General features: G+C 53.3%; 1 protein-coding gene across 3 annotated transcripts in view; it reads right to left on the bottom strand.

The window, feature by feature from the left end:
- Nucleotides 1-1643: 1643 nt before the first annotated feature.
- The window catches only part of FAM222A (family with sequence similarity 222 member A), a 60734-nt gene continuing 34666 nt past the window's right edge, over nt 1644-27711 (bottom strand). For 2 of the 3 annotated variants that reach the window (XM_081546113.1, XM_081546114.1), the window contains exon 3: nt 1644-4240. In XM_081546113.1, the coding sequence (XP_081402239.1) occupies nt 2919-4240 (1322 nt within the window). In that variant the 3' untranslated portion in view covers nt 1644-2918. Of the gene's footprint in view, nt 4241-6200; nt 6293-27711 lie in introns of those variants that run through there. The other variant, XM_081546115.1, reaches the window with a different exon arrangement.

Genomic DNA, 27711 nt, shown 5'->3' with positions numbered 1-27711 from the left:
CTTATTATGACCTGAGGGCCGTTGTGAGACTTGGTTACATGAGGTCAGCAGCCGTTTGCATCCTGTCTGTGATCACGCCCAGTGGTCTTAGGGCTTCCTTGGTGGCTCGGTGGTAAAGACTCCACCTGCCAATGCTGGAGACATGGGTTTGATCCCTGGTTCAGGAAGATCCCCTGGAGAAGGAAATGGCAACCAGCTCCAGTATTCTTGCCTGGGAAATCCCATGGACAGAGGAGCCTGGTGGGCTACAGTCCATGGGGTTGCAAAGAGTCAGACACAACTTAGGGACTAAACAACCGCCACCAGTGGCCTTTCACGCAGCGATGGCTTCCCTAGCCTGTCACCCAGCTGGACCCCTGCTCCTGCTCTTCAGGCCCTGGTGACATGACTGGCTCACTGACCCAGCTCAGAAGGCCTGGGTCCTGCCCTGGACACAGCCTCTTCTTCTCGAAACCTCCATGGGCTACCAGGCTCTGGGGCCTGGCCTTAGGGAGGTGGATGTCCCCACTGCAAGGTCACATCCAGGGTGTCCCCTCTGTCCCTCTTCTTCCCCAAACCCTGCCATGCCAGGCATCCAGGTGGGGCTCCATGAATGAGAGGGCAGGCCTGAATCAGTCTGGGGACACCCCCTGTCCCCCACTGTTAAGACATTAGGCCAGCAGGTCAGGAAGGAAGGACGGGACGGGATGTGAACAAGAGTCTATGCTGTGGGGTTTGAACTCCAACTTTCCGCAGACTTGCTGTGTGACCTCAGGCAGGTCACTTCACATCTCTGAGCCTCAGCTTCTTCCTCTAGAACACCCCCTACCTTACAAGCTTCCTTCCCAGGTGGCGCTAGTGGTAAAGAACCGCCTGCCAATGCAGTAGACTTAAAGAGACGCAGGATCATCCCTGGGTGGGGAAGATCCCTTGGAGAAGGGCATGGCCACCCACTCCAGTATTCTTGCCTGGAGAATCCCATGGACAGAGGAGCCTGGCAGGTTACAGACCATGGGGTCACAACAGAGACAGACAACACTGAAGTGCCTTAGCACAGCACACCTTACAAGCAGTGGCGAGGCACCCAAGAGATGCTGTGTATAGGAAAATGCCCAGTAAGCGCCTGATACACGCTGAGCATCCCGGGGCAAGGATGGTCTGGACATCCCCAGGCCCCTGGGGCACGGGGTGGGTATGTGTTGGGGCTGGCCAGGGAGATGGCCACCGCTCAGCCACTTGGGCCTGTCCCCAAGCCACATTGCCTCCAGGGAAGCACAGAGAGTGCCAGGCACTGAGGAGGGAGCTTAGTGATGCAGGGGGACACCAACCCCAGACCACTTCAGTACCCCTCAGGGAATGAGTCAGAGAGGCCCGGGCTCGGCTCTGTCTCGGCTGCCCTGTGGACTGATCGCTGGCCCTGCCGGGTGGCTGACACTGTTAACAGGTCAGAAGAGCTGGGGGAGCAGATGAAACATCACCTACAAAGTGGCCCAGCAGAGGGGGTGCCGGGAGGCTCCCGGCCTGCTCCCCAAGGCTCCGAGCCCCTTCGGGGGAGGAGACAGCCCTATTTACTCCTGGCGGGGGAAGGGTGGGGGGCGGTGGAGGAAGGAAGAACGAACAAACACAAGAGCTTAACGAAACAATCCCACAGCTGAGACGCCATCTGTGTTTTCCTTTTTTTTTCTTTCTCTTCGTTTTTAAAACAATATAGTGCAGACCGTACTTCTCACAGTAGAATATAATGGTCAATTTTAGTATATAAAAAAAAACATTCTCAGAGATTCATAAATGCACTTAGTGCTTGAACAGGCCTTGGAGAGAGATACAGTACCGCTTCCAGAGTGCCAGAGGGGCCAGGACTTGGGGAAACTGGGCCTTAGGGACTTAATGGGGGGGCCCCCCCAGGCCTGCCTGATACCCCCCACAAGTGGTGTGGGGCAGGCCTTGGAGGGTGGCTTGCAGAAAAAGGGGGTGGATTGGATCTCCCAGTTAAAGCCAGCAGGTTGCCCCAGCACTGGCTCCTGGGAGGACCCCTGAAGGAGGCAGGGTCTGAGCCCTCTGACACTGTTAGCCCCTATGGCGCCTTTGTGCGAATAGGTCAATGCCGCCCCTTTCTCGAGATTCAGAAAATTTGCTGTCATAAACACACACGCCTAGGATGCAAATGACGTCTCCTCGGATGAGTTTGCCCTTGTGCAGTACACAACCTGCACAACTGTGCCTGGCAGCCCCCCGTAAGAGGTCCTGGTGGAAAGGGGGAAGGTGGTGGTCTAGGGTTTAGAGAATGGTGATGGCATTCTGTGTGGGGAAGGCATGGTGGGGAGGGGAAGAGGGGCTAGAAGGGGAGGAGCAGGGGGACCGCAGTCCCCAGAGCCTCTACTAGCCTGGTCTTCACTGGGACTGGAGGGGGGTGCTGTGGACCCCCTCTGCTCTTTCTCCTGGAGATTGGGACCTCAAGAGGGAGGAGCTAAACCCGGGGGGCGGAGCCTGCTCTGATCCCACCCCCACCCCAGACCATTACGTTTCCTCATGCACCCCACTGCTGCCTGAGCCCCTCTCCTGGACAGCCGGGGAGAACTGCTTCTGTTCCAGGTGGAACCGCTTCTGTTCTCTCCTGGCCTCCGCCAGCTTGGATGGAGGGAGGCGTGGACCTGGGGGACGGCTGCCCCTAGGCCTCCCCGGGGGGCGGGCCGGGATAGCCGATGGTGGGGAGGGGCTTGGCAAGCGAGAGGTCACCTGGCCAATTCCCCATCGGCGGCAGCTGGCGGGCGGCCAGCCTGGCTTCCCTGTGGGCGTGGGGTGGGGGGCACTCGGACCGGGGGCCGGGCTGTCTCCCATCCCCACCGCCCTGCGTGCCGCCCACCCTGTTCTGCGGCCTGCCTCTCCCCGCCCGCCCCCTCGGCGCCCTGCCCATCGGTCCGTGCGTGTGCCGGCCGGCCTTATCTGTAGACGGGCAGGCGGATGTGGGCGTGCTGGTGGTCGAGCAGCCGGGGCACGGCCACCGTCTCGTAGCCCTTGCCCAGCATGCGCTCCTTGATGCAGGGCGGCCGGATGTCGTTGATGAGATACTCCAGCGACTGCAGGCTGCTGCTGAGCACGGCTGTGTTGCACACGCTCTTGCTGGGCAGGCCCGAGAGGGTCTCGGCCGGGGGCCCCGCCAGCTCTCGGGCCGCCCCCGGCCCCAGCTCGGTCCCGGCCGCCGCCGCTGCTGCTGCTGCCGCCGCCGCCGCCGCCGCGGGGTTGTAGCAGTCGCTGGTGGGGGTCACCAGCACGCTGTTCCAGGGGGCGGCGAAGTACTGGCCCACGGTGAAGCTGGCGGGCAGCCCCACGCCGCAGTTAAGGGGCGACCCGCTGGCCCGCTCGTACGCCCGCCCCCCGCAGGCCTCGGGGGACTTGCTGGCCAGCGCGCCGCCGCCGTAGGCCCGCAGGGGCTGGGGGGGTGGCGGCGGCGGCGGGGGCGGCTTCTGGGGCCACAGCAGGTAATCCAGGCCGCCGTCTGCGTACCCCGCGGGCTTGGCGGCCCCGGCCAACGTCAAGGCCGCCGGCGTGCTCCCCTGACCCAGCTCGGCGCCCTTCCGGCACTCGGGCGGGCCGGCCGTGGCCGAGTAGGCCGCGCGGGGGAAGCCGGGCACCGGGCCGTGCTTGGCCGGGCTGGGCGGGGGCCCGGGCACGGCCTGGCAGGCGGCGGGCGCGGCGCCGGGGGCCTGGCACTGCTGGTGGAGCTGGTAGAGGAGGCTGTGGATGGAGGGCAGGTTGGAGGGCGGCAGGGGCAGGCCGCGGCCAGGCAGGGGGATGACGGCGGCGGCGGGGGCCGCGGCCGCGGGCAGGCCGGGCGGCGGGGCGGGCGCCTCGGGCGGCTTGGGGTAGGCCAGGGGCCCCAGCGTGCTGGGCGCCGGGTAGGGGGCGACGCCCACCTGGACGGCGGCCGGCGACAGCTTGGTCCGCTTGCCCTCGGCGCTCTTGAGCACGCTCTTGGCGGCCCCGGAGGGCGCGGCCGCGCCGGAGGAGGAGGAGACGGCGGCCTTGACGATGGCCAGCAGGCCCTGGTAGCCGGCCGTGTGCGGCGGGTAGGGGCTGTAGCGCTGGCCGCTGGTGTCATAGCCGTTGACCGTGCGGCTGAGGTGCTTGTGCTGGGGCACGCGGATGTTGGTGGGGAAGATCTTGATGGAGAGCGGGCTGTTGGCCACCTTCTCAGCGTAGGCGTCCAGCTCGGCCGGGCTCGGGTAGCGGGAGGAATGCATGGAGCTGGCCACCGTCTCGCCTGCGGGGGGGACACGGGGAGGGGAGGACGCACAGGTGAGGGCAGGCCCCCTACTGCTCCCTGGAAGGGCTCCCCAGCTGCCCCTCCCTTGCTTTTTCCAGCCCCTCACTTGCTCCTTCATTCATTCTAATTTTTTTAATTAAAAAAAAAAAACTGGGCTGTGCCGTGTGGCATATGGAATCTTAGTTCCCCGACCAGGGATCCAACCCAGGGCCCCTGCAGTTGGAAGCACAGAATCTTAAAGCACTGGACCTCCGGGCAAGTCCCCCTTCTGAATTTTTAAGCTTTGCATCACAGCGTAAAGTACGTTAGGGAAACTGCACGCATCACAGACTTGCTGCCCTTTCACACATGGAACACACTCGTGTGACACTCAGGTCGGGGGAGGGGGGCCGGTGGCCAGTCACCGGAGCAGCCCCTGCGCCTGCCCTCAGACAGGAACCACAGCAAGGGGACCGAGGGGACGGCCCTCCGGGCTCCTGACCACTCCTGGTGTCGGCACAGGTGAGCGGGGATCACACACTGTCGGGTCTCTCCCACTCAAGGCTACTTTTCCAGGTTCATCTGGGGAGCTGTGGGAGCGGGGTGTTGGAGTGTGACTGCAGGACACGTCCTGCTCGTCATTCCTACTGCTGGTGGCATTTGGGTCATTTCTGGTGTGTGTGTGTGCATCCTAAGTTGCTCAGTCATGTCTGACTCTTTGCGACCCCATGGACTGTAGCCCGCCAGGTTTCTCTGTCCATGGAGTTTCCCAGGCAAGAATACTGGAATGGGTTGCAATTGCCTCCACCAGGGGATCTTCCTGACCCAGGGATCAAACCTGCATCTCCTGCCGGGCTCTGCACGTCCCCCGCAACCCCCACCGCTGCGCTGGGAGTTCTGGGGGCTCCACCCCTCCATCCCACCCTCCTGGTGCCATCTTTCATCTTAACACCCCTCGTGGGTGTTCCTTCCTTCTGCCCCTTCCCTTGTCCTCTCAGTGCTCCCCTTTCCTCATCTGTAGAATGGGGTGATGACGACCCGCAGCCTCGGGGAGGGTTCCGTGGGTCGCTGTGTGAACAGCCCAGCATAGGCCTGGCGCGGGGCAAGCTGCCACTGTTAGCTTTCGCCCTGGTGCTCACGGTCCCTCATTCAACCAACAGGTGGCCGGGGAGGAGGGGTTCTGCCCCTGATGGCTGCCCGTCCCCTCCCCGGTCTACCTGTCACCTGCTAGACCAGTGTGGCAGCCCCTGCCTTTTTTTCTGGGCCATCAGCCTGTCAGCTGAAGGATGCACTCCATTTTTAAATTTTTTTGACCATGCTGTGCTGCACGTGGGGTCTTAGTTCCGTGACCAGGGATTGAACCTGGGCCCTTGGCAGTCCTAACCAGTGGACCACTAGGGGATTCCCTGAAGGGCGTACTCTGTGTGACAGGCTGGCTGTCCCCACTGTCAGTGGGCACAACTGACCCCCGTGGCGGGGGAGGCAGGTGGCCTGGTAGGCAGACCCCCTTCTCCCCTCCAGAGCCCCTCCCGGTCCTGAGACCTTCCTCGGGGCTGTCCGTGACCCTCTCTGGGGTGGGAAGGGGAGCAAGGGTCCTGCAGGAGGCGGGTGGAGAGACCCAGGGCTTTGGAGCTGGCAGCCTGGGTGGAGTCCTGCCTGCTTGTGGGGCTGTGTGGTCCTGGACAAGTGGTTGGTCTGGCTGAGCCTCAGTTTCCCCACCCATGGAATGGGGATGACGACTGTGCCAGGTCTGCAAGGCGGCCTCGGGGAACGTCCGTGCCAAGGGGCCCACTGGGGGTGCAGCGGACAGCAGGCACTGGGAGACCAAAGCTTGGCTGAGCCCTTGGGCGAGGAGTACCCTACAAGGTCTCACAACGCACTGCCTTCCTCCCCCGCCAAGGGCATCCCCTGGAACTCAACTGTGAGTCTTGGGGGAGGGGAGGGAGGGGTTTACCACCCTGAGCCTCAGTTTCCTCACCTGTAAAATGGGTTTATGTTGCTGCTAACACTGCCTCCCCTAGCCGCTGTGAGGTTTAACAAGTCGTGTGGCGGAGCCTTAGCAGAAGTGGGTCTCTCCACGTGTGTTATGACCCTACTCATCTGCCCGGCACAACAAGGGTCTTCCCTGGAGAGGAAGGGGCAGGGCATGTGCATGGGTGGGCCTGGCATCGTGGCTGGGACAGAGTGCAAGCCCCACCGCCTCCCCACCAACAGGAAGGTGACCTGCCACATTCTACCTTCCCCGAGCCTCACCCCCAACCCCTTGAGATGCGAGCGTATGTGCTCAGTCGCTAATTTGTATCTGACTCTTTGTGACCCCAAGGACTATAGCCCGCCAGGCTCCTATGTCCAGGGGATTCTCCAGGCAAGAATACTGGAGTGGGCTGTCATTCCCTTCTCCAGGGATCAAACCCATGTCTCCCGCGTTGGCAGGCAGACCCCCTCGAGGACTCACAGCCAATCTGAGTGAACCGCATGCTATGATGGGGACACAGGGAGCCTCACCCCCGGGGGTTCCAGAGACAGCTTTCTGGAAGAGAAGAGCGCCTCTGCTGGCACAGGGCTGAAGGGGTGAGGAAGGAGGAGAGGAACGTATTCCAGGCAGAAGAAGTCACACAGGCAAAGGTGGGGAGGCGAGGCGGCCTGCCCCTGCCGGAATGATGAACCAGAGTAGGAGCAGAAGCACAGGGCAGGCATGCGGGGAGGCAAGACCACCCCGGGCAGCTCAGGAGGGCATCAGCCCCGAGCAGGGCCTCTTCACCGTGGGGCAGAAATTCTTGATGGTTCTGTCCCCCAGGCACATTGGCCATGTTGTCCGCAGACGAGTTCTATCATCCTAACTTGGGGAGAGGGTCCCATGGCCTCTCGTGGGTACCGGTCAGGGATGCGGTGCCCAGGACAGAGACCTGGCCACAAGGAACTGCCTGGATCCGGGGTCAGCCGTGCTGTGTCGGGAGCCCTGGGCCAAGGCCTTGGTGGCCATGGAAGGTTCTCGGCCGGGGAGGGGCAGGGCAGGAAGACCATGTATCAGGAGGACCGTGCTCCTCTGCCCTGAGCTGGGCAGGACAGCGGGGAAGGAGGAGGCTGGTGACAGAGTACCCACCCATCCCTGTGGCCCCAATGAGAGCCGGGTGGGTGGAGCTGACCCCAGGTCCCCCATCCTGACCCTGCCTGGGGCAACCGCCACCCCCACCCCCCCACAAGTGGCCTAAAATAAACTCGGTGTGGAGAATGGAAATGTCACTTTGGCCAACGGGGGAATCTTTCTCTGAGATTGGATTTAAACTACATTATACAAGCAATTTCATGGGCACTTAGCGCCGCTCGGAGAGTCCCACAAAAAAGGGCCCAGTTCTTCATTTACCAGCCATAAATCAGCAGTTGCTATAATGAGCACAAAAATGTCACTTTTATGCAATTTTACAGATGAACAAAACTGGTGAAATTAACTGTGGTAACCTACTATAGTCAGCAAAAGCAGCTGCCGGGGGAAAAAAATGATATCTGTATGTATTTTTGTTCCCCTTAAACTCTCTTCCCAAGCAAGTTTCTGCCATTGTGGTGTGAAAACTCATTTGTCCTCACCATTATACTTGCATTTGGAGTTTATCTTGAGTATCCAATGAGCCACCAACTGTGAAAATGATTAAATCTACAAAATCTATCTAATGGATGGAATAAATTAGGTGTTTAAAACCTTAAGAAGAAGAAGGAGGCAAAAAAAAAACCCCACAGCAATGCCTGTTTCTCGTTCCCATTCATGGACAGAAGGGGCCTGCCTGGCCCCCCGCTGGTCAGCAGGGCTCTCAGCCAGTCGGGGTCCCTCCAGCGTTTGTGGGAGCCGATGGCGGTGGTACCCCAAGAGAAGCTATCCTCTGTGAGCGCTTAGTATGTGCGCTTAGTATGTGCGAGGTTCCGGGCCTACAGCTTTGCCCCACACCTCTTGTTAGCAGCACCTGATAGCTCCCAGGGGTTGGGAGGTGGTCCCACCATTTCACAGATAAGGAAGCAGACAAGTTGTGGCATTTGGCAGGCGGCCTCCAAGACCTGTCCCCAGACCCTAGTGGTTCTCTCCTCGTGGTATGCACGCCCTTCCACTTCCGATGGGGCTGGCCCGGGTGGCCCCTCAGGCAGTGGGGAGGCCCGGCAGCCACGTGAGCAGTCTGGGGAGGCAAGTCCTCCAGCCCTGGGCAGGCGTTCGGGTGACTGCAGTCCCTGCCGACACCTGCCCACAGCCTCACGAGAGACACGGAGCAGAGCTACCAGCTAAGGGGCTCCTGATCCGCGGAAACCATGAGAGACAGTATATAACGACTGACTGGTTTAAGCCAGTGGTCACCAGCCTTTCTGGCACCAGGGACCAGTTTCATGGAAGAGAAGTTTTCCCTAGACCAGGACAGGGCTGGGCAGGGGGTAGGGGTGGGTGGGTGATAGTTTCAGGATGATTCCAGCTCATTACATGTACTGTGCACTTTATTTCTAGTATTATTACAACAGCTTCACCTCTGATCATGAGCATTAGATCCTGGATCGTGGGGACCCCTGCTTTAAGCCACTAAGTTCTGGAGTGACTTGCCACACAGCAGTAAACTAACCCCGGGCCCCCATCTTACAGAGGAAGGAAATGGGACCTCCCCGAAACACAGCTGGCAAGGGCAGAGCTGGGGCTCGGCTTCCATGTCATTGTCAGCTCCCTCTGTACCCCAAGGTGGGCCCCAGCCGAGGCAGGGAGACCCAGGAGGCTCCCCCGCCGCTCCCCCGTCTTCTTCCATAGACTCGGGAGGCAGACAGTATTGAGGACGGACCATCAAGTCAGCCTGGAGACTCAGAGAGGCGGGAGGCGTTCCGTCCAAGGACACACGACCGGGCAGGCAGCCCCGGGCAGAGCTCCCTGGACACGTGCTCACCCTGTTCCAAACCTGGCGTGATCACTGAGCCCTGTGAGCCTTGGCATCTGCAGCCTCTACTGCTTCACACCTTGTTCCTGAAGGGCTTTCTCCTGAGCCACCCGGGGCCTCAAACGCAGCCTTGCCCAGCAGAGCACAGTGGCTGCGGCTTGGCGGGTGGTGGGGGGGGCTGTCCCTGGCCACTCGGGCGAGGCTGGGCATCCGAGCCCTGCTAGGAAGAGGCTCCAGACCCTCCCCTGTAAGTGAGCCCAGCCACTAGCGTTCAGGGGCATTGCACAACCCCATTCTGACAAATACCATGGCACAAAAAAGGCCTCTCACAGAGCACCCAGCCAAGCCAGCTGTCTGCGGTGGGCTTCCACGCAGTGGCAAAGATTTGGGGGCAGGGGGCAGAGGAAGGGACCTGTGGCCCTTGCAGGGCCTTACCTTTCTGGGTTCCCTGAGCTGGGTCAGAGGACCCCGGCAAAGGTTCGGTGGCTGCCTGGTGTGGCCACAGGCAGATGCCGCCTTCCCTGGGCTCGTCCTGCTCCCCCAGCAGATGGGGCTCCTGGGGCTGGCGTGCCCACTGTTCAGGGAAGCCTTGCTGAACGCACAACGAGGCTGTGGTCGGCCAGAAGGAGCCTGTCCAGCCTGGGAGGCCCTGTTACCCACTAGTCTCCACCCTTGGAAGAGTTGGGTCTTGGGAGGAATGAAGCCAGAGACAGCCCCGTGGAGACGAGCCCCCACTCGGGCTGGCATGCCTCGGCTATTTCCCGAGCCCCACCTGCATGCAGGCACCGTCCTGGGCCTGGAGACGAGCAGCAGGCAAAGCGAACTGAAGTGGCTGCCCTCTTGGAGCTAATCGGGGGTAGTGGTGGTTGTTTAGTCCCTCAGTCGTGTCTCGCTCTTTGCGACCCCTTGGAATGTAGCCCGCCAGGTTCCTCAGTCCATGGGATTTCCCAGGCAAGAACACTGGAGTGGGTTGCCATTTCCTTCTCCAGAGGATCCTCCTGGCCCAGGGATTGAACCCAGGTCTCCTGCATTGACAGGTGGATTCTTTACCACTGAGCCACCAGGGAAGCCGAAGTTCAGGGAGACAGACAGTAACGTATAACGTGTCAGGCAGCGACAGCCCTGTGAAGGAGACAGCAGATGTGGTCGGTTTTTTTTTTTTTTTTTTTTTTAAAGGTAGTTTAACCTGAAGTTCTACAGGACTCTTTAAGTCGGGTGATTTCTCAACAACATTGTTTTCTCTTATTTTATTTTGGCCACACTGTGAGGCATGTGGAATCTTAGTACCCCCTGACCAGGGATCGAACCAGTGCTCCCTTCCATTGGAAGCGCCGAGTCTTAACCACGGGACTGCCAGGGAAGTCCCCAGGTGCGGTAGTTTTAAAACTCGCCCACAGTTCTTTGGCACTTCTCCCCACGAGCAGCGGAGCCTAACTTTCCTCCACTTAAATATGAACTAAGCAACTTAATTTTAATGAATGAAGGTGGCAGAAGTGGTGCTGGTGAGTGTCGTGGCTCAGTCCTAAAGGGATCTATGGCTTCCACCCAGAGATCCAGTGGATCTCTGCCTCTCAGGACGTCCATTCCTGGTCTGGGAAGCTCAGGCCACGTGGAGAAGCCACGTGTGGGTGTTTCAGTGCCCCAAGGCCCCGAAAGCCGGCATGCACCACCCGATTTACGAAGGTGCAGGCCTTCCAATGCTGGGAAAGAGTGAAGGCAGAAGGAGAAGAGCGGCAGAGGATGAGACAGTTGGATGGCATCACCGACTCAATGGACATGAGCTTAGGCAAACTCCAGGAGACGGTGAGGGCCAGGGAGGCCCGGCGTGCTGCAGTCCATGGGGTTGCAAAAAGTCAGACATGACTAAGCAACTGAACAACAGGCCTTCCAAAGATTCCAGCCCGGGCCTGGGTCTTCAGCAGGGCTGCCTCCCCTCAACCTCGTCCCCAGTGACATCACGGCGCAGACACCCTACCCCACCGTGCCCTGTCTACAGTCTGAGCGTATGACACGGCGTGTGAGGCCACTGGGCTTTGGGGTGACCTGCTACGCAGACAGAGTAGCCGGGACAGCTAGGCATGGGGGACAGAGAGGGATGGGATGGGGGAGCCTGGTCTGGACACAGCGGTCAGCAGTGAGGCTTCCCTGATTTAAGTGACCCCTCAGGAGAGCGGAAGGAGGTGAGGGCGTGAGCTCCGTGGACTCGGATGGGGGAGCAGCCAGCTCGTGTGGGGCAGCAGAGCCGGCACGGGTGGTTGTAGGAGATGGACCGGAGAGGCAGGGGGCGCACGGAGGGCCTTGGCGGAGGGGGCCCTGAGAGGACCCGGGCTTTGCTCCACGTGGGAGGGCTGGGAGCAGAGAAGACATGATGAGGGTTTCAACGCGACCCCTCAGAGGCTCCTGGGTGGGAAACAAGAAGAGGTCGCCCTGGGAGCAGCCCAACCGTCCTGGGAGACAGAGCGCCCAGGAGACCCCCGCCGCGTGCCAAGCTCGGGTGTCGGGGGGCTCTGACGAGGCAGGAAAGTGGGGACGTGGAAGGAGTTCACAGAGGGGGCCGTCTGCCTCCTTCCCCTCTCAAAGGGGTTGGACCAAGACACCAAGGGAAAAGCCCTGGACGCCAGCAGCGTCTGGCCTGGGAAGGAGGTGCTTTACTTCTGCTCTGTGCTTTTCTGTAATTGCCATGCCGGCGGGGGTGGAGTAGGGTGGGGTGGGGTTGGGGTTGAGCCTCCAGGGGCTCAACATCTGCTCCTGGGCAGAGCACAGAGGGCGGTCGGCCGCTTTCTGGGAAGGCCTCACGGTCAAATCCCGGCCTGCCACACTCACTTGGCTGTGTGACCCTAGGCAGGCCGCCGCCCCTCTCTGAGCCTCGGTTTGCTCTTGTGTAGAATGGGGATGAGACTGCCATCACTGACCTTGGAGAGCTGTTGTCAGCACTGTCAAGGGTGCCTGCCCTCAGGGGGTGCCCGGGTTGTTAGTGAGAAATTCACTAAAGCCCGCACTACCTCTCCCTGTAAGACCCTCCCGTGAGCCCCCACTGGCATGAAGCCTGAGCTGCTCAGGGTGGCATTTAGGCCAGCTGGCCCTGCCCTCCCTCTGCAGGACCCCCACCCCCTGTCCCCTGCACTGTGTCCCCAGGCCTCCTCTACATGCTGACCACCCACCCCCACTGTTGAGGGTCACCTCTGGGCCCGGCATTGCCCCAAACACCCACGGGTTCACCCTTCTGCCAGCCCCTTGGAAGCCCTGGGAGGTGGGCCCTGCGTTTCGGAAAAGGAGTGGGACGTTCACAGAACAGGGTGTCAGATGGGGGTTGCAGACGCTGATCCCTGCACATTTCTGCTGACCGCTGGTGGACAGATGGACTGCGAATGAGCTGGAGGTCCCGGAGGGGCAGGGACCGAGGTGGGGTGGGGGAGGCATGCCATGCTCAGAGGGGAACACTTGAGAGTGTTCAGACACCAGCAGGACACACCACACACCGGTGGGCGGGTTGTGGCTCGCGGCGCCGCCAGTCTGAGACTCCTGGTGGCAGAGAAAGGATCAGTGGGCCAGGACTCAAGCCCTGGGCATCCATGTCCCAGAACCCTGCTGTCAGCCACTGGGCACCCTGGATGCCACGGTTGGACGGGTTCTCTCGGGTTGATGCTGATGGCCCGGACACCCTACTCATCTTGGATCCATCTCCCCCGCCCTACACCCCGGGAAGAAGGGCCCCATGTCCGGGTACCCCCAGGATCTGATCTGGAAGGGGAATCTGGGGTGGGGTGGAATGGTCCATGTGGTGCCTGGCACACGGTAGATGCCTGAATTACGCACTGGGAGGAGAAAGAAGAGGTCTGGTCTTCACCTACCCCCTGGTCTGCTGGCTTTGCCCCTCTTGATCTCAGCTGAGATGCCCCCTCCTCCAGGCAGCCTTCCCTGCCTGCCCCCTGCACCGCCTGCTATAGCTGTTGACTTGTCTCTTGGGCTGGATTAGGGGGTCTTTGAGGGCAGGCCCTGCTCTTTCTCAGCATCCTCATGCCTGGAAGAATGCCTGGAACCACAGCAGGTGCCCCGGGAGCATCGCACAAATGATGGTGTGGGCTCCAGCGAATCTCAGAGAGCCTGCAGGGCAGCGGCCAGCCACAGCCCGGATCCCGTGTACAGAAACACAGGCGGCCCCTCTGTGACCTGCCCCCCCCACCTGCCCACCCACCGTGGCCCCTCCTTGTCAGGAAATTTGAAAGGCTGCCTGGCTGGCTGGCAGTGCGGGCGAACAGTCGCTGCCATTAAGTTAATGTTATGGGCCTTTTACAGGTGTGTTAAATAGACGCAGTTATTAATGAGTATATTAAGCCAATTAAAAGCAGCCCTTTGAGTGGGATTTAATGTGGCTACAGGGAGACCTCAGCGGCAGCCTGCCTTCCAGAAGTTGGAGGTAGGGGGAGCCTGGGTGGAGGGTGGGGGGCTGTGCTGCTGAGACGAGGGAGAGGTGGGCAGTGGGACCCCGGGTGGAGGCAGGCCCATGGCTGTCTGACACTAGGCTACTCGTGGGGGTGACCTTGGGCAGCGGCTGGGTGTGAGAGCCTCAGTCTCTCATCTCTTTGGGGCCGAAGGGGTGGGCGTATCCAGGATACTCGCGCTGGCAGGCATGCGGTACCTGCCCATCAAGGGGGCCAGTGGAAGTGGTGGGAGGGGGTTGGCCAGGCCAGGACCCCAGCCCAGGATTCCTGCTCCCACGCGCCAGGCTTCGTGGTGGGAGCCCGGGCGCCTACTGGACAGACGCGGGTCCCTGGGCAGTCGAGTGCGGCTTCCTGTTGAGACACTGGACGCCCCCCTCCCCGCCCTCCCCCGGCAAACCTGTCCCCTCGGTGGACCTCACGCTTTGTGACTGTGACAGGGGCTGACTGCAGCTTTCCTGCAGGAGGGGTGGTGGGACCATTAAAGGTGCGCTGGGCGCCTGAGCACAGCAGGCCCTGAGTGCGTGCTGTTTCTTTCTCACGTCCTCCTAGGTTTCGCCTGTTGCCTCTTCCCTAAAGCTTGGGAAGTGGACATTGTTATCTGTGTTGAGGTGGGGGTCGGGGGGTCCCCGGGCAGAGGGCCTGGCCCCAGCCCACCGGAAGGAGCCAGCCCACATCTGCATTCCCCTCTGCTGCCGACACTCTTGCCCTTGGAGGTGGCAGCCTTCTGAATGCTCAATTAATGCGACACTAATTAGCTGGTGGCACCGGCAGAATCCCTAATGAGGCCGCCCAGGAGGGGGGCGGGGAGCAGCTGTTCTCCGGCCTCTCTGCTGGGAGGGAGGTGGGGAGGCCCCGGGCGGTTGCCAGCCCAGCCACCTCGACCTGCCCAGCCCAGCGCCCCGGTGGGCCTTGGAGGTCAGACCCGGGTGTCACTCCAGGTGCCCTAGCTTCCGGCTGGGGGACCCCAGCTCCCTGGCCTCCGTTCTTCCTGAGGGGCCAGAGTGAGGATTAAAGGAGAGGATGTGTGTCAGAAGGCTGGGTACCCAGCGGTGCTCAGAAAAGGCTGGTTGCCTGCGTTCCAGATCTTTCTGGGCCAGGCCGGGGGGCAGGGGGTGTTCATCTTGACTTTTTCATAGTGCATTTTGCTGAGTTTTAAATTGTAACCTGGTCCAACCTGTCCCTGCACTTGTGCTTTTATTCACTCTCGGTGTGTAAATCCTTCCTATCCCGAGGGTGATGTTCTATCATTTTCTTCAAAGAATGCTGTCTGCTTCCCACGGTGTGGGCTTCCTGCTGGTGAGTGCTGGGTAAGGCTCCAGTGTCATTCACTCCATTCGGATAACCAGCGGTCCTGGCGATGCCCACCCACCCGCCGTGATCCACAAGGCCTGCTTTGCCCGCTTCCGGGCACTCTGCTCCATCCCCCGGTCCCCTCTTGCCCTTTGCTAGTCGCATGGCTTCAGCCTTGAGCCGCAGCAGAACTGGCCCCTACGCTTCTTCATCAGAAGCACCTTGGTTGGTCTTGGCCCACTGTTCTTTATCAACTTCCGTGTGAGGTCTTCAGGTTATACACAGGATGGCTAGGACAGAGGGACTGGATCAAATCTTTTCCATATTGAATATCTGTCCATGCACAGGATGTGAGTCTAAGTCTATTTTGGTCTTTAAAAACTATCATTATATAAGCAATTTTTTCTCCGTAGAGGTCATTTACATTTTTGTGAATTTAGATTCCTTAATATTTAATAAATTTAGGTTCCTTACTTAGTAAATGTAATAGTATCATAACTTAGATAAAATGAACAATTCCTAGATACACACAAACTACCAAAACTGACTTAATACGAAATAGAAAGTCTTTATAGACCTATAATAAAGAGGGAGATTGAATTAGTAACCAAAACACCCACAAAGAAAAGCCCAGGCCTAGATAAGGCTTCACTGGTGTTTTCTACAGAACATTTAAAGAATTAATGCCAGTTTTCCCACAAAGGCTTCTAAAAAAGAGACTCAGAGGGAACATTTGTAAACTAATTCTGTGAGGCTAGTATCTCTTGTTGCAGTTTAGTTGCTCAGTCGTGTCTGACTCTTTGTGACCCCATGGACTGTAGTCTGCCAGGCTCCTCTGTCCATGAGATTTCCCAGGCAAGAATACTGGAGTGGGTTGCCATTTCCTCCTCCAGGGGACCTTACTGACCAAATAACTATACACTGATATCCCTTATAAATATGCACTCAGCCCTCCGTATCCACAGGTTCTGTATCCAAGGATTCAACAGATGACTGGAAATTCCAAAAAGCAAAAGGTGAATTTGCTGTGTACTAGCAATTACTTTCATAGCATTTACATCATATTTACAACTATCTACATATCATTTACATTATACTTACAACTAGTTACTCCCCAGGTTGGTAGGTGCGCAATATGCTACTGGAGATCAGTGGAGAAATAACTCCAGAAAGAATGAAGAGATGGAGCCAAAGCAAAAACAACACCCAATTGTGGATGTGACTGGTGATGGAAGCGAGGTCCGATGCTGTAAAGAGCAATATTCATAGGAACCTGGAATGTTAGGCCCATGAATCAAGGCAAATTGGAAGTGGTCAAACAGGAGATGGCAACAGTGAACGTCTACATTTTAGGAGTCAGTGAACTAAAATGGACTGGAATGGGTGAATTTAACTCAGATGACCATTATATCTACTACTGTGGGCAGGAATCCATTAGAAGAAATGGAGTAGCCATCATGGTCAACAAGAGAGTCCGAAATGCAGTACTTGGATGCAGTCTCAAACGACAGGATGATCTCTGTTCGTTTCCAAGGCAAACCGTTCAATATCACGGTAATCCAAGTCTATGCCCCGACCAGTAATGCTGAAGAAGCTGAACGACTCTATGAAGACCTACAAGACCTTCTAGAACTAACACCCAAAAAAGATGTCCTTTTCATTATAGGGGACTGGAATGCAAAATTAGGAAGTCAAGAAACACATGGAGTAACAGGCAAATTTGGCCTTGGAGTACAGAATGAAGCAGGGCAAAGGCGAATAGAGTTCTGCCAAGAGAACGCACTGGTCATAGCAAACACTCTCTTCCAACAACACAAGAGAAGACTCTACACATGGACATCACCAGATGGTCAACACCGAGATCAGATTGATTATATTCTTTGCAGCCAAAGATGGAGAAGCTCTATTCAGTCAGCAAAAACAAGACTGGGAGCTGACTGTGGCTCAGATCATGAACTCCTTATTGCCAAATTCAGACTGAAATCGAAGAAAGTGGGGAAAACCACTAGACCATTCAGGTATGACCTAAATCAAATCCCTTACGATTTATACAGTGGAAGTGAGAAATAGATTTAAGGAACTAGATTTGATAGACAGAGTGCCTGATGAACTATGGACAGAAGTTCATGACATTGTACAGGAGACAGGGATCAAGACCGTCCCCAAGAAAAAGAAATGCAAAAAATTAAAACAGCTGTCTGAGGAGGGCTTACAAATAGCTGAGAAAAGAAGAGAAGTGAAAAGCAAAGGAGAAAAGGAAGGATATACCCATCTGAATGCAGAGTTCTCAGATAAGAGATAAGAAAGCCTTCCTCAGTGATCAATGCAAAGAAATAGAGGGAAATAATAGGATGGGAAAGACTAGAGATCTCTTCAAGAAAATTAGAGATACCAAGGCAACACTTCATGCAAAAATGGGTTCAATAAAGGACAGAAATGGTATGGACCTAATAGAAGCAGAAGATATTAAGAAGAGGTGGCAAGAATACACAGAAGAACTGTACAAAAAAGATCTTCACGACCCAGATAATCACGATGGTATGATCACTCACCTAGAGCCAGACATCCTGGAATGCAAAGTCAAGTGGGCCTTAGGAAGCATCACTATGAACAAAGCTAGTGGAGGTGATGGAATTCCAGTTAAGCTAGTAAAAATCCTAAAAGATGATGCTGTGAAAGTGCTGCACTCAATATGCCAGCAAATTTGGAAAACTCAGCAGTGGCCACAGGACTGGAAAAGGTCCGTTTTCATTCCAATCCCAAAGAAAGGCAATGCCAAAGAATGTTCAAACTACTGCACAATTGCACTCATCTCACACACTAGTAATGCTCAAAATTCTCCAAACCAGGCTTCAATAATACGTGAACTGTGAACTTCCAGGTGTTCAAGCTGGTTTTCGAAAAGGCAGAGGAACCAGAGATCAAATTGCCAACATCTGCTGGATCATCAAAAAAGCAAGAGAGTTCCAGGAAAACATCTATTTCTGCTTTATTGACTATGCCAAAGCCTTTGACTGTGTGGATCACAATAAACTATGGAAAATTCTGAAAGAGATGGGAATGCCAGACCACCTGACCTGCCTCTTGAGAAATCTGTATGCAGGTAAGGAAGCAACAGTTAGAACTGGATATGGAACAACAGACTGGTTCCAAATGGGAAAAGGAGTACGTCAAGGCTATATATTGTCACCCTGCTTATTTAACTTATATTCAGAGTACATCATGAGAAACACTGGGCTGGATGAAGCACAAGCTGGAATCAAGATTGCCGGGAGAAACATCAATAACCTCAGATATGCAGATGACACCATCCTTATGACAGAAAGTGAAGAAGAACTAAAGAGCCTCTTGGTGAAAGTGAAAGGAGAGTGAAAAAGTTGGCTTAAAGCTCAGCATTCAGAAAACTAAGATCATGGCATCCGGTCCCATCACTTCATGGCAAATAGATGGGGAAACAGTGGCAGACTAACAAAGGTCTGTCTAGTCAAAGCTATGGTTTTTCCAGTAGTCATGTAAGGATGTGAGAGTTGGACTATATAGAAAGCTGAGCACCGAAGAATTGATGCTTTTGATATATGGTGTTGGAGAAGACTCTTGAGAGCCACTTGATGAAAGTGAAAGAGGAGAGTGAAAAAGTTGGCTTAAAGCTCAACATTCAGAAAACTAAGATCATGGCATCTGGTCCCATCACTTCATGGCAAATAGATGGGGAAACAGTGGAAACAGTGTCAGACTTTATTTTGGGGGGCTCCAAAATCACTGCTGATGGTGATTGCAGCCATGAAATTAAAAGACACTTACTCCTTGGAAGGAAGGTTATGACCAACATAGATAGCATATTAAAAAGCAAAGACATTACTTTGCCAACAAAGGTCCGTCTAGTCAAGGCATGGTTTTTCCAGTAGTCATGTATGGATGTGAGAGTTGGACGGTGAAGAAAGCTGAGCGCTGAAGAATTGATGCTTTTGAACTGTGGTGTTGGAGAAGACTCTTGAGAGTCCCTTGGACTGCAAGGAGATCCAATCAATCCATCCTAAAGGAGATCAGTCTTGGGTGTTCATTGGAAGGACTGATGTTGAAGCTGAAACTCCAATACTTTGGCCACCTCATGCGAAGAGTTGACTCATTGGAAAAGACCCTGATGCTGGGAAGGATTGGGGGCAGGAGGAGAAGGGGACGACAGAGGATGAGGTGGTTGGACGGCATCACGGACTCGATGGACATGGGTTTGGGTAAACTCCGGGAGTTGGTGATGGACAGGGAGGCCTGGCGTGCTGCGATTCATGGGGTCGCAAAGAGTCGGCCACGACTGAGCGACTGAACTGAACCTAGTATTTACATTGTACTAGTTATAAGTAATCCAGAGATGATTTAAAACATATGCAAGGGACTTCCCTGGTGGTCCAGTGGTTAGGACTCTCTACTTTCACTGCCAAAGCCTGGGTTTAGTCCCTGGTTGGGGAACTAAGATCACACGAACCATGTGGTGCTGTCAAAAAAAAGGATGTGCATAGATCCTTGGGTATACTTTATATATATATGTATATATATGCACTTTTATATATATCTTTTATATTTGTATGTTTTTAGATTTTTTTCTATTATAGGTTATTATACTGAGTACAGTTCCCTGTGCCATACAGTAAGATCTTTATATTGTATGTTGACATTCTGAGAATCTTGCTGAATTCTTCTCTTGGAACTTCTATGCAGTTTAACTTCTAACCCTTAGTTGCTCAGTTGTGTCCAACTCTGCCACCCCATGGACTGTAGCCCACCACGCTCCTCTGTCCATGGGGTTTCCCAGGCAAGAATACTGGAATAGTTTGCCATTCCCTTCTCCAGGGGATCTTCCCGACCCAGGGATTGAACCCGGGTCTCCCACACCACAGGCAGATTGTCTAACCCTTAAAACTTATTTTCTCTGTCTTGCTGAGCTGGCCAGCACCTCCAGACAGTGTGGGAAGGCAGTGATTTGGGTCTTTGTCCTCCTCTGACTTGATCAGCCCTCGGGTTGGTTTGTAGTGGATTGCGGTTGAAACCTCTGTAATAGAAGTAGTTGCCTGTTGTCCTAGTTTGTTGAGAGCTTATTTTTATTCGTTCAATTGTAAAAGGGGGCTGCCTCCACCTGGCCCTGTCCCAGCTGTCACCTCCAAGCCTCTGTCCCCTCCTGGCTCGGTTCTGGGTGGGGGCAGCCCTGGACTGTCCCTCCATCTCCCGGGCTGCGCTTGGCAACAGCTGCGTAATTGAATCTGCTGCGTGGCCAGCGGTGGGTTTTTCATTTTATTGGAATTTTAAATCGCTTTGTTTCTTCCATATTTTATTAGTGTCAGTGGAAGCAGCTGTACCTGCAGGAATACTTGTGGAGCTGGTGGCTCCAGCCTTTGGGGTCGGGGGAGATGGGTGGGAGTCGGGTGAGGAGGGGTGGGCATTGGGGAGAAAGAGCTGCTCCAGGACCTTCTTGGGTTCACCAGCCCTTGGAAGCTTTCTCCGTGAAGATGCAAGAGACAGGCTGGGGAACCTGTAGTCCCCCTGCGGGCTGGGTGTGGGGAAAGGGCTCCCAGCCTCTGGGAGAGATGGGGCAGGTAGAGGGTTTGAGTCCGCTGCCAGGTTCTGTGGGTTCTCGCCTTTTCTTCTCAGTCCCACATCACAGTGGAGGAAATTGAGACCCTGAGAGGGCTAGTCACTTGCCCAAGACCACACACACATCCCCTTCAGGGCCAGCCAGGATTTGACCCCCAGCCCATCACGTCTCAGAGCCTGTGCCCTGGGGGCTCAGGGGGACGAGGGTGGGGTGGTCACTGTACCCGCATCTATAGAGGACTGGCTGAGGCACAGACAGGCTACACCCTTCCCCCAAGATTCCGCAGAGTGAGGGCGGAAGCTCACACCATCTCCCAGGGCAGCCGCCTCTTGGACAACAGATCCCTGAGTAAGGCACCCATGCCCTGCACCAGCCAAGCCCCCAGGCTGTCACCTGGGACCCTCTGCCTGGCCCGTGCTCTCAGGGGAGTATGACTCAAAGTTTATGTATCAAAATCGTGATGAGAAAGTCAAATATTCATTAGGGGGACGGTCCCCGGGTGGGCAGGTCCTGTTTGGGACCCTGCCCAGCTGGGAGCAGCCCTGGGTCTCAGGCCTGAGGTAGGAAAGGGGAATGGACTTTCCCTCCCTGCCTCACTCTTTTTTTCCCCCTTTCTTTTTTTTCCTGCAGGTCACTTTGTCCGGTCAGCTGGAACAGGCTACAGCAGCCAGCCTCCTGGGCTCCTGGACACATGGCTGCCCACGCCCCCCGGATCCTCCACCTGCCGGACCTTGGGTCCCAGGGGTGAACTGCAGCCGTTTCTGGTTCGCTGGGCACGTTTAGGGAGCTTGTGGAGGTCAGTGCTGGGCAGCCCTGTGCAGACAGGCCACTCTGATGCCATCACCCAGGAAAAATCGGGAGGGGGGCTCAGACCAGGCCACGTCTTCTCCCCACTGGGCTTCTGACATCATCATCATCACAGGGGATGGCTTCTTCGGTGCTCTGGCCCCTCGCTTCACAGAAGGGAGCATGCCAGCCCCGAGGCCAGTGGGCTCACCCAGGGTCACACTGCATGTGGCCCAGTCAAGACCTCTGTGCCTTAGTGAGAAACAGCACAGCCTGAGGTCTGGCCACGAGGCTCAGGGCCAGCCCTTCCTGTCTGGGTTCTGCCTGGGGGAAGGGGGGGGGCGCCACGGGAACAAGTGGGTCAGCCTAGGCCTGGGTGCTCAGGAGTCTTGTCCAGGCCTTAACTGGGCAGCAGGGCACCTGATTTAATTTGCTTATCTCTCTTCCTGCCGCCCTCTTTCCTGTGCTCTTCAATTACAGGCAGAGTCAGCGACTCTTCCAGTAAGTGCAAAGATGTCAAAGGGTCTGAGCGGGCAGGGCAAGTGGGACATCTTTGGTGGCCCCTCCACGTTCTCATGGGGCTTCCCAGGTGGCGCTAGTGGTAAAGAACCCGCCTGCCAATGCAGTAGACATAAGAGATGTGGGTTCGATCCCTGGGTTGGGAAGATCCCCTGGAGGAGGGATAGGCTACCCACTCCAGTATTCTTGGGCTTCCCTGGTGGCTCAGATGGTAAAGGAATTTGCCTGCAATGCTGGAGACCTGGGTTCCATCCCTGGGTTGGGAATATCCCCTGGAGGAGGGCATGGCAACCCACTCCAGTATTCTTGCCTGGAGAGTCCCATGGACAGAGGAGTCTAGTGGGCTACAGTCCATAGGGTCACAAAGAGTCGGACAGGACTGAAGCAACTGAGCACGCATGCACACCACTTTCTCTGGTTCCGGCCTTAGAGCAGGGAGGACCAGCCTCGGTCATCGTGCCCAGCACTTGCCTCCAGACAGCTGGCAGCAGAGGGCAAGCGGGAAACCCTGGTACCTGGACAGTGGTTAAAATCAGAGGTTAAAATGCACAGACCTTCTGAGCCAGCAAGCCCATCCTGGAATATTATTTTTGCACAGATACACATACACGGATGAAGGTGGTATTCACTGCAGCCCTGTTTGGAAAAGCAAGAGACTAGAAACAACCTAAATGTCCATCAACGGAGAAGACGGGTAAAAATGTTATGTTCACCTGTACAACAGAGTACAGCGAGGGCACACTTTCTGTCAGGCGGGAAATAATCTCCAAGTTACATCAGTAAGGAGAAAAAGGCAAGGTGCTGAGAATCATGTCGGGCTGTGAATGTTTACATAAAAGGTATTTGCTGTCCCTCCTACATGCATGCATTTTTCAGGAGGGTATTTAAGAAACTGCTAATGCTGGTTTCCTCTGGGAAGGGGAGTTATTTTTCACTGTAAATTCTTATGCTTTCTGAATTATGTGCCACGGACAATCTATTCAGTGAAGTATCTAATTTTATAAAAGAGAATGTGTTCTCCCTGGAGGCTGTGTAAAGGAGGGAAGAGGGGCTGTGCATGAAAAACATTTTTCCTTGAAACCGAAAGCCATTCCAGATTATCTGTCATTGTTCTGTTTTTGGTGAGGCAGACAAATATTGCTCTAAACCCCTGTCTCCAAAAGAACACCATCCGAGGACCTTCAGTTCTGAGGATGTTGATTTAACATCTTAGGTACCCCACCCCACACCTTGTCTTCCTGGAAATACCCTCCAGAGGCAAGTAATCAAAACTGAACCAGCATAGGACCTAATCAAAATATATAAGAAAAGGGAAGGAAAAGGCCATAATAGTTGGCAAAAAAAAAAAACAAAACCACTTCGCATCAGAAAAAAATGTGGCCACAGAAGAGAGGAAGGTTATGGCTAAATATTTCATTGTGAAGCAAACAGTGTAGTAAGCAAATGTTTCTCTACGGCAAAAATGCAAAGAGTAGGATAAAAAAAACCTATAAAAGGAGAACAGCGAGAAAAAAGGTGGCACAGAAAACAGGATGAAAAGTGAGCAAAATGCAAGCGAGACAGAGTTAGGAAGGCGTTAATTAGAAGCGAGTACATAGGGAAGACAGACAAAAGACAGAAGGAAACCGAAATAACAGAATACACGTCTTGGATCTGCCTGTCGAAAGGCACAGACTCCAGGAAAAAACAGACTCTGAAGGGTCAACCTCAAGACACAGGCTCGGAAAGGCATGGCATGAAAGATGTGGAAAGATCAAAATGCAATCTAAAGGAGGAAGGAGCAGGCTTCAACTTCTCCATGGTAACATTCAACAGTTGAAAAGAACAGATCAAGGTCTACAAAAAAAATCCTCAAGGAAACAGAGTGACCCAGGAATGATTTCTTTGCTCGTTCAAGGAGAAAGTCGACAGACCGTGCTGAACGTGTGGGGATTCCAGAAGTGTGGTTCACAGGAGGCCTTAAGCCGTAGACTAGAGGGCAACTTCAGATGATGGAAAAAATAAGGCAAGAGAATTGGTGGTGAGCACGGACCCTATTTATCTAGGAGCCTGAGATGGAAAGGCCTATGGTGATGTAACCAGATGCTAACACCACAGGCCCTTGGGAGTAAGGTAATGGTATCAATAAGAAGGGAGGGGATCAGAGATATAAATAAATACACAGGTGTCCTTATTTTTAATAGCTCAGATCAAAAGATATTTAAAGCTGAAGTCAGTTAATAGAGGTTTAAAAGGACGACGTGAACACTGAGAAGATGCTATAGAGAGAAGAAGGATATACACTAATTTCATCATTTTGTTCATTCCAGGGTAGATGGAATAGACGCCGTGTCAAAGAAATAGAAAATTAGGGAATTGTTTAACGCTGCACTACTGGAAAAAGGATACCAGCCTTTCCTATGATTAGTAGGTACACAGAGAACTTAGATCACACAGGGAAAGACTTTTCAAAGCAATTAAAACAAGGCACAGCATGACTGAACTAATACCAGACATCTGTTGCATCAATAAATGCAAATGGGCTAAACTCTTCTATTAAATATTTTTTAAAAGGCATTCAGATTGGATCACAAAGCTTAATTCAACTCTATATTACATGAGTCACAGCTAAACAAAGTAATTCAGAAAGGTTGAAATAAAAGGACTGGCAAAGGTTTCAAGAAGAACTGTGAATTAAAAAAGCATCTTAATAGGAGGTTACCATCTTAATAGATAAAATTGAATCCAGGCCAAAAAGTATTAAATACAGCCAAGAAGGATGCAATTCACTATGAAGATTTAAGGTGCTAATATCTGTGCATTAAATAGCATTGCATCACCATTTATAAGGCCAAAGCTTTAGGAGCTACAAGAAGTAGACTGGCACACATTAGCAGTAGACATCCAATCCATTTCTCTATCGTGACAGGTAAGTGCAAATACACAAGACCTAATTAATGGGGCCATCCCCAAGAAAAAGAAATGCAGAAAAGGCAAAACAGCTGTCTGAGGAGGCCTTACAAATAGCTGAGCAAAGAAGAGAAGCGAAAGGCAAAGGAGAAAAGGAAAGATATACCCATTTGAATACAGAGTTCCAAAGAATAGCAAGGAGAGATAAGAAAGCCTTCTTCAGTGATCAATGCAAAGAAACAGAGGAAATCAATAGAATAGGAAAGACTAGAGATCTCTTCAAGAAAATTAGAGATAGCAAGGGAACATTTCATGCAAAGATAGGCACAATAAAGGATAAAAATGGTATGGACCTAACAGAAGCAGAAGATACTAAGAGGAGGTGGCAAGAATACACAGAAGAACTATACAAAAAAAGATCTCAATGACCCAGATAACCACGATGGTGTGATCACTCACCTAGAGCCAGGCATCCTGGAATGCGAAGTCAAGTGGGCCTTAGGAAGAATCTACAAACAAAGCTAGTGGAGGTGATGGAATTCCAGTTGAGCTATTTCAAAGCCTAAAAGATAACGCTGGAAAGTGCTGCACTGAATATGCCAGCAAATTTGGAAAACTCAGCAGTGGCCCAAGACTGGAAAAGATCAGTTTTCATTCCAATCCCAAAGAAAGGCAATGCCAAAGAATGTTCAAACTACCGCAAAATTGCACTCACCTCACACGCTAGCAAAGTAATGCTCAAAATTCTCCAAGCGAGGCTCCAACAGTATGTGAACCAAGAACTTCCATATGTTCAAGCTGGATTTAGAAAAGGCAGTGGAACCTGAGATCAAATTGCCAACATCTGCTGGATCATCGAAAAAGCAAGAGAACTCCAGAAAAACATCTACTTCTGCTTTATTGACTATGCTAAAGTCTTTGACTGTGTGGATCACAACAAACTGTGGAAAATTCTGAAAGAGATGGGAATACCAGACCACCTTAGCTGCCTCCTGAGAAATCTATATGCAGGTCAAGAAGCAACAGAACTGGACATGGAACAACAGACTGGTTCCAAATTGGGAAAGGAATACGTCAAGGCTGTATATTGTCACCCCGGTTATTTAACTTATATGCAGAGTACATCATGAGAAACACTGGGCTGGATGAAGCACAAGCTGGAATCAAGATTGCCGGAAGAAATATCAATAACCTCAGATATGCAGATGACACCACCCTTATGGCAGAAAGCAAAGAGGAACTAAAGAGCCTCTTGATGAAAGTAAAAGAGGAGAGTGAAAGAGCTGGCTTAAGACTCAACATTCAGAAAACAAAGATCATGGCATCTGGTCCCATCACTTCATGGCAAATAGATGGGGAAATAATGAAAACAGTGACAGCCTTTTTTTTCTTGGGCTCCAAAATCACTGCAGATGGTGACTGCAGCCATGAAGTTAAAAGATGCTTGCTCCTTGGAAGAGAAGCTATGACAAACCTAGACAACATATTAAAAAGAGACATTACTTTGCCAACAAATGTCCCTCTAGTCAAAGCTACAGTTCTTCCAGTAGTCATGTCTACATGTGAGAGATGGACTATAAAGAAAGCTGAGGGCCAAAGAATTGATGCTTTTGAACTGTGGTGTTGGAGAAGACTCTTGAGAGTCCCTTGGACTGCAAGGAGATCCAACTAGTCCATCCTAAAGGAGATCAGTCTTGAATGTTCATTGGAAGGACTGATGCTGAAGCTGAAACTCCAATCCTTTGGCCACCTGATGCGAAGAACTAACTCATTGGAAAAGACCCTGATGCTGGGAAAGATTGAAGGCGGGAGGAGAAGGGGACGACAGAGGATGAGATGGTTGAATGGCATCACTGACTCGATGGACATGAGTTTGAGCAAGCTCTGGGAGTTGGTGATGGACAGGGAAGCCTGGCGTGCTGCAGTCCATGGGGTCACAAAGAGTCAGACACAACTGAGTGACTGAACTGAACTGAATTAATGGGGTAGATATAATTGGTAAATACTAAACTCTGAGCCCTGAAAACAAAGCCACATCTTTCAAATTCCCATAAAAAGTCATAAAACTCACAAAAACCCAGAGATCATATGGCAAAGAAAAATTCACTGAAGTCCAAAAAAGTAGAAATCTTAGTATTATCTGATTATAATGCAATAGAGCTAGAAATAACAAAACACAAAAGCACCTACTACCTGGGCTCATAGATGGAACTCAGATGAGCTTGAAGCCAAAGAAGAAATCAAAGCCAAAATTCTGTGGCCCCATGGACTGTAGTCCACAAGGCTGCTCTGTCCATTGGATTCTCCAGGCAAGAATACTGGAGTGGGTAGCCATTCCCTCCTCCAGGGATCTTCCCAAGCCAGGGATCAAACCCGAGACTATTGTGTCTCCTGCATTGGCAGGTGAATTTGTTACGCACTAGCGCCATCTGGGAAGCCCATAGAGTATTTAGAAAGTACTGATAAAAATATATGTTAGAACCTATAGGATACATCTAAAGCAGTGCTCAGAGAATTCATAGCCTTAATTTTCTTTTTTTTTCTTGTTTAGCAGTATAAAGATCTAAGCCTCTCAAAAAAATTTTTTTAAAAGCAAAGCAGGAGCATTTTAATAAAGACAAATGCATAAATTAATGAATTAGAAACCAGAAAAGGATAATTACTAATAAATGGATCCTAAAGATGTTTCTTTCTGGAAAGGAGGGGGGAAGATAACCTCATTATCTAACTAACCTAATCAAAAAGGGGGAACACAAAATATACAGTATCAGAAACAAGGGTAACATAATCATTTAAAAGAATTTATTTTCTGCAGCCTCAGGCAAATAAATTTTAAAACCTGGATAAAATGCGTACTTTTCTAGAGAAACATAATTTACCAAATTCATTCATGAACATTTAAATCAGTCATTACGGAAGGAATGGCAAGCATCTCAGTGCTACCCAGACCTCCACCTCCCCCAAATAAATGCACTGGCCTAGACTGCTTCATGGAGGATCAACCAATCTTTAAAGAACAGATAATCCATTTCTACTTACGATGTTATAAAGCACAGAGGAAGGAGGTAAGCCTCCACTGTC

The sequence above is a fragment of the Giraffa tippelskirchi genome, chromosome 11, assembly GCF_054371585.1.
Source record: "Giraffa tippelskirchi isolate mGirTip1 chromosome 11, T2T-mGirTip1v1.2.pri, whole genome shotgun sequence".
Taxonomy (NCBI): Eukaryota; Metazoa; Chordata; class Mammalia; order Artiodactyla; family Giraffidae; genus Giraffa; species Giraffa tippelskirchi.
The sequence above is the reverse complement of the archived record's forward strand: the minus strand, read 5'-3'. Positions and strand labels throughout refer to the sequence as shown.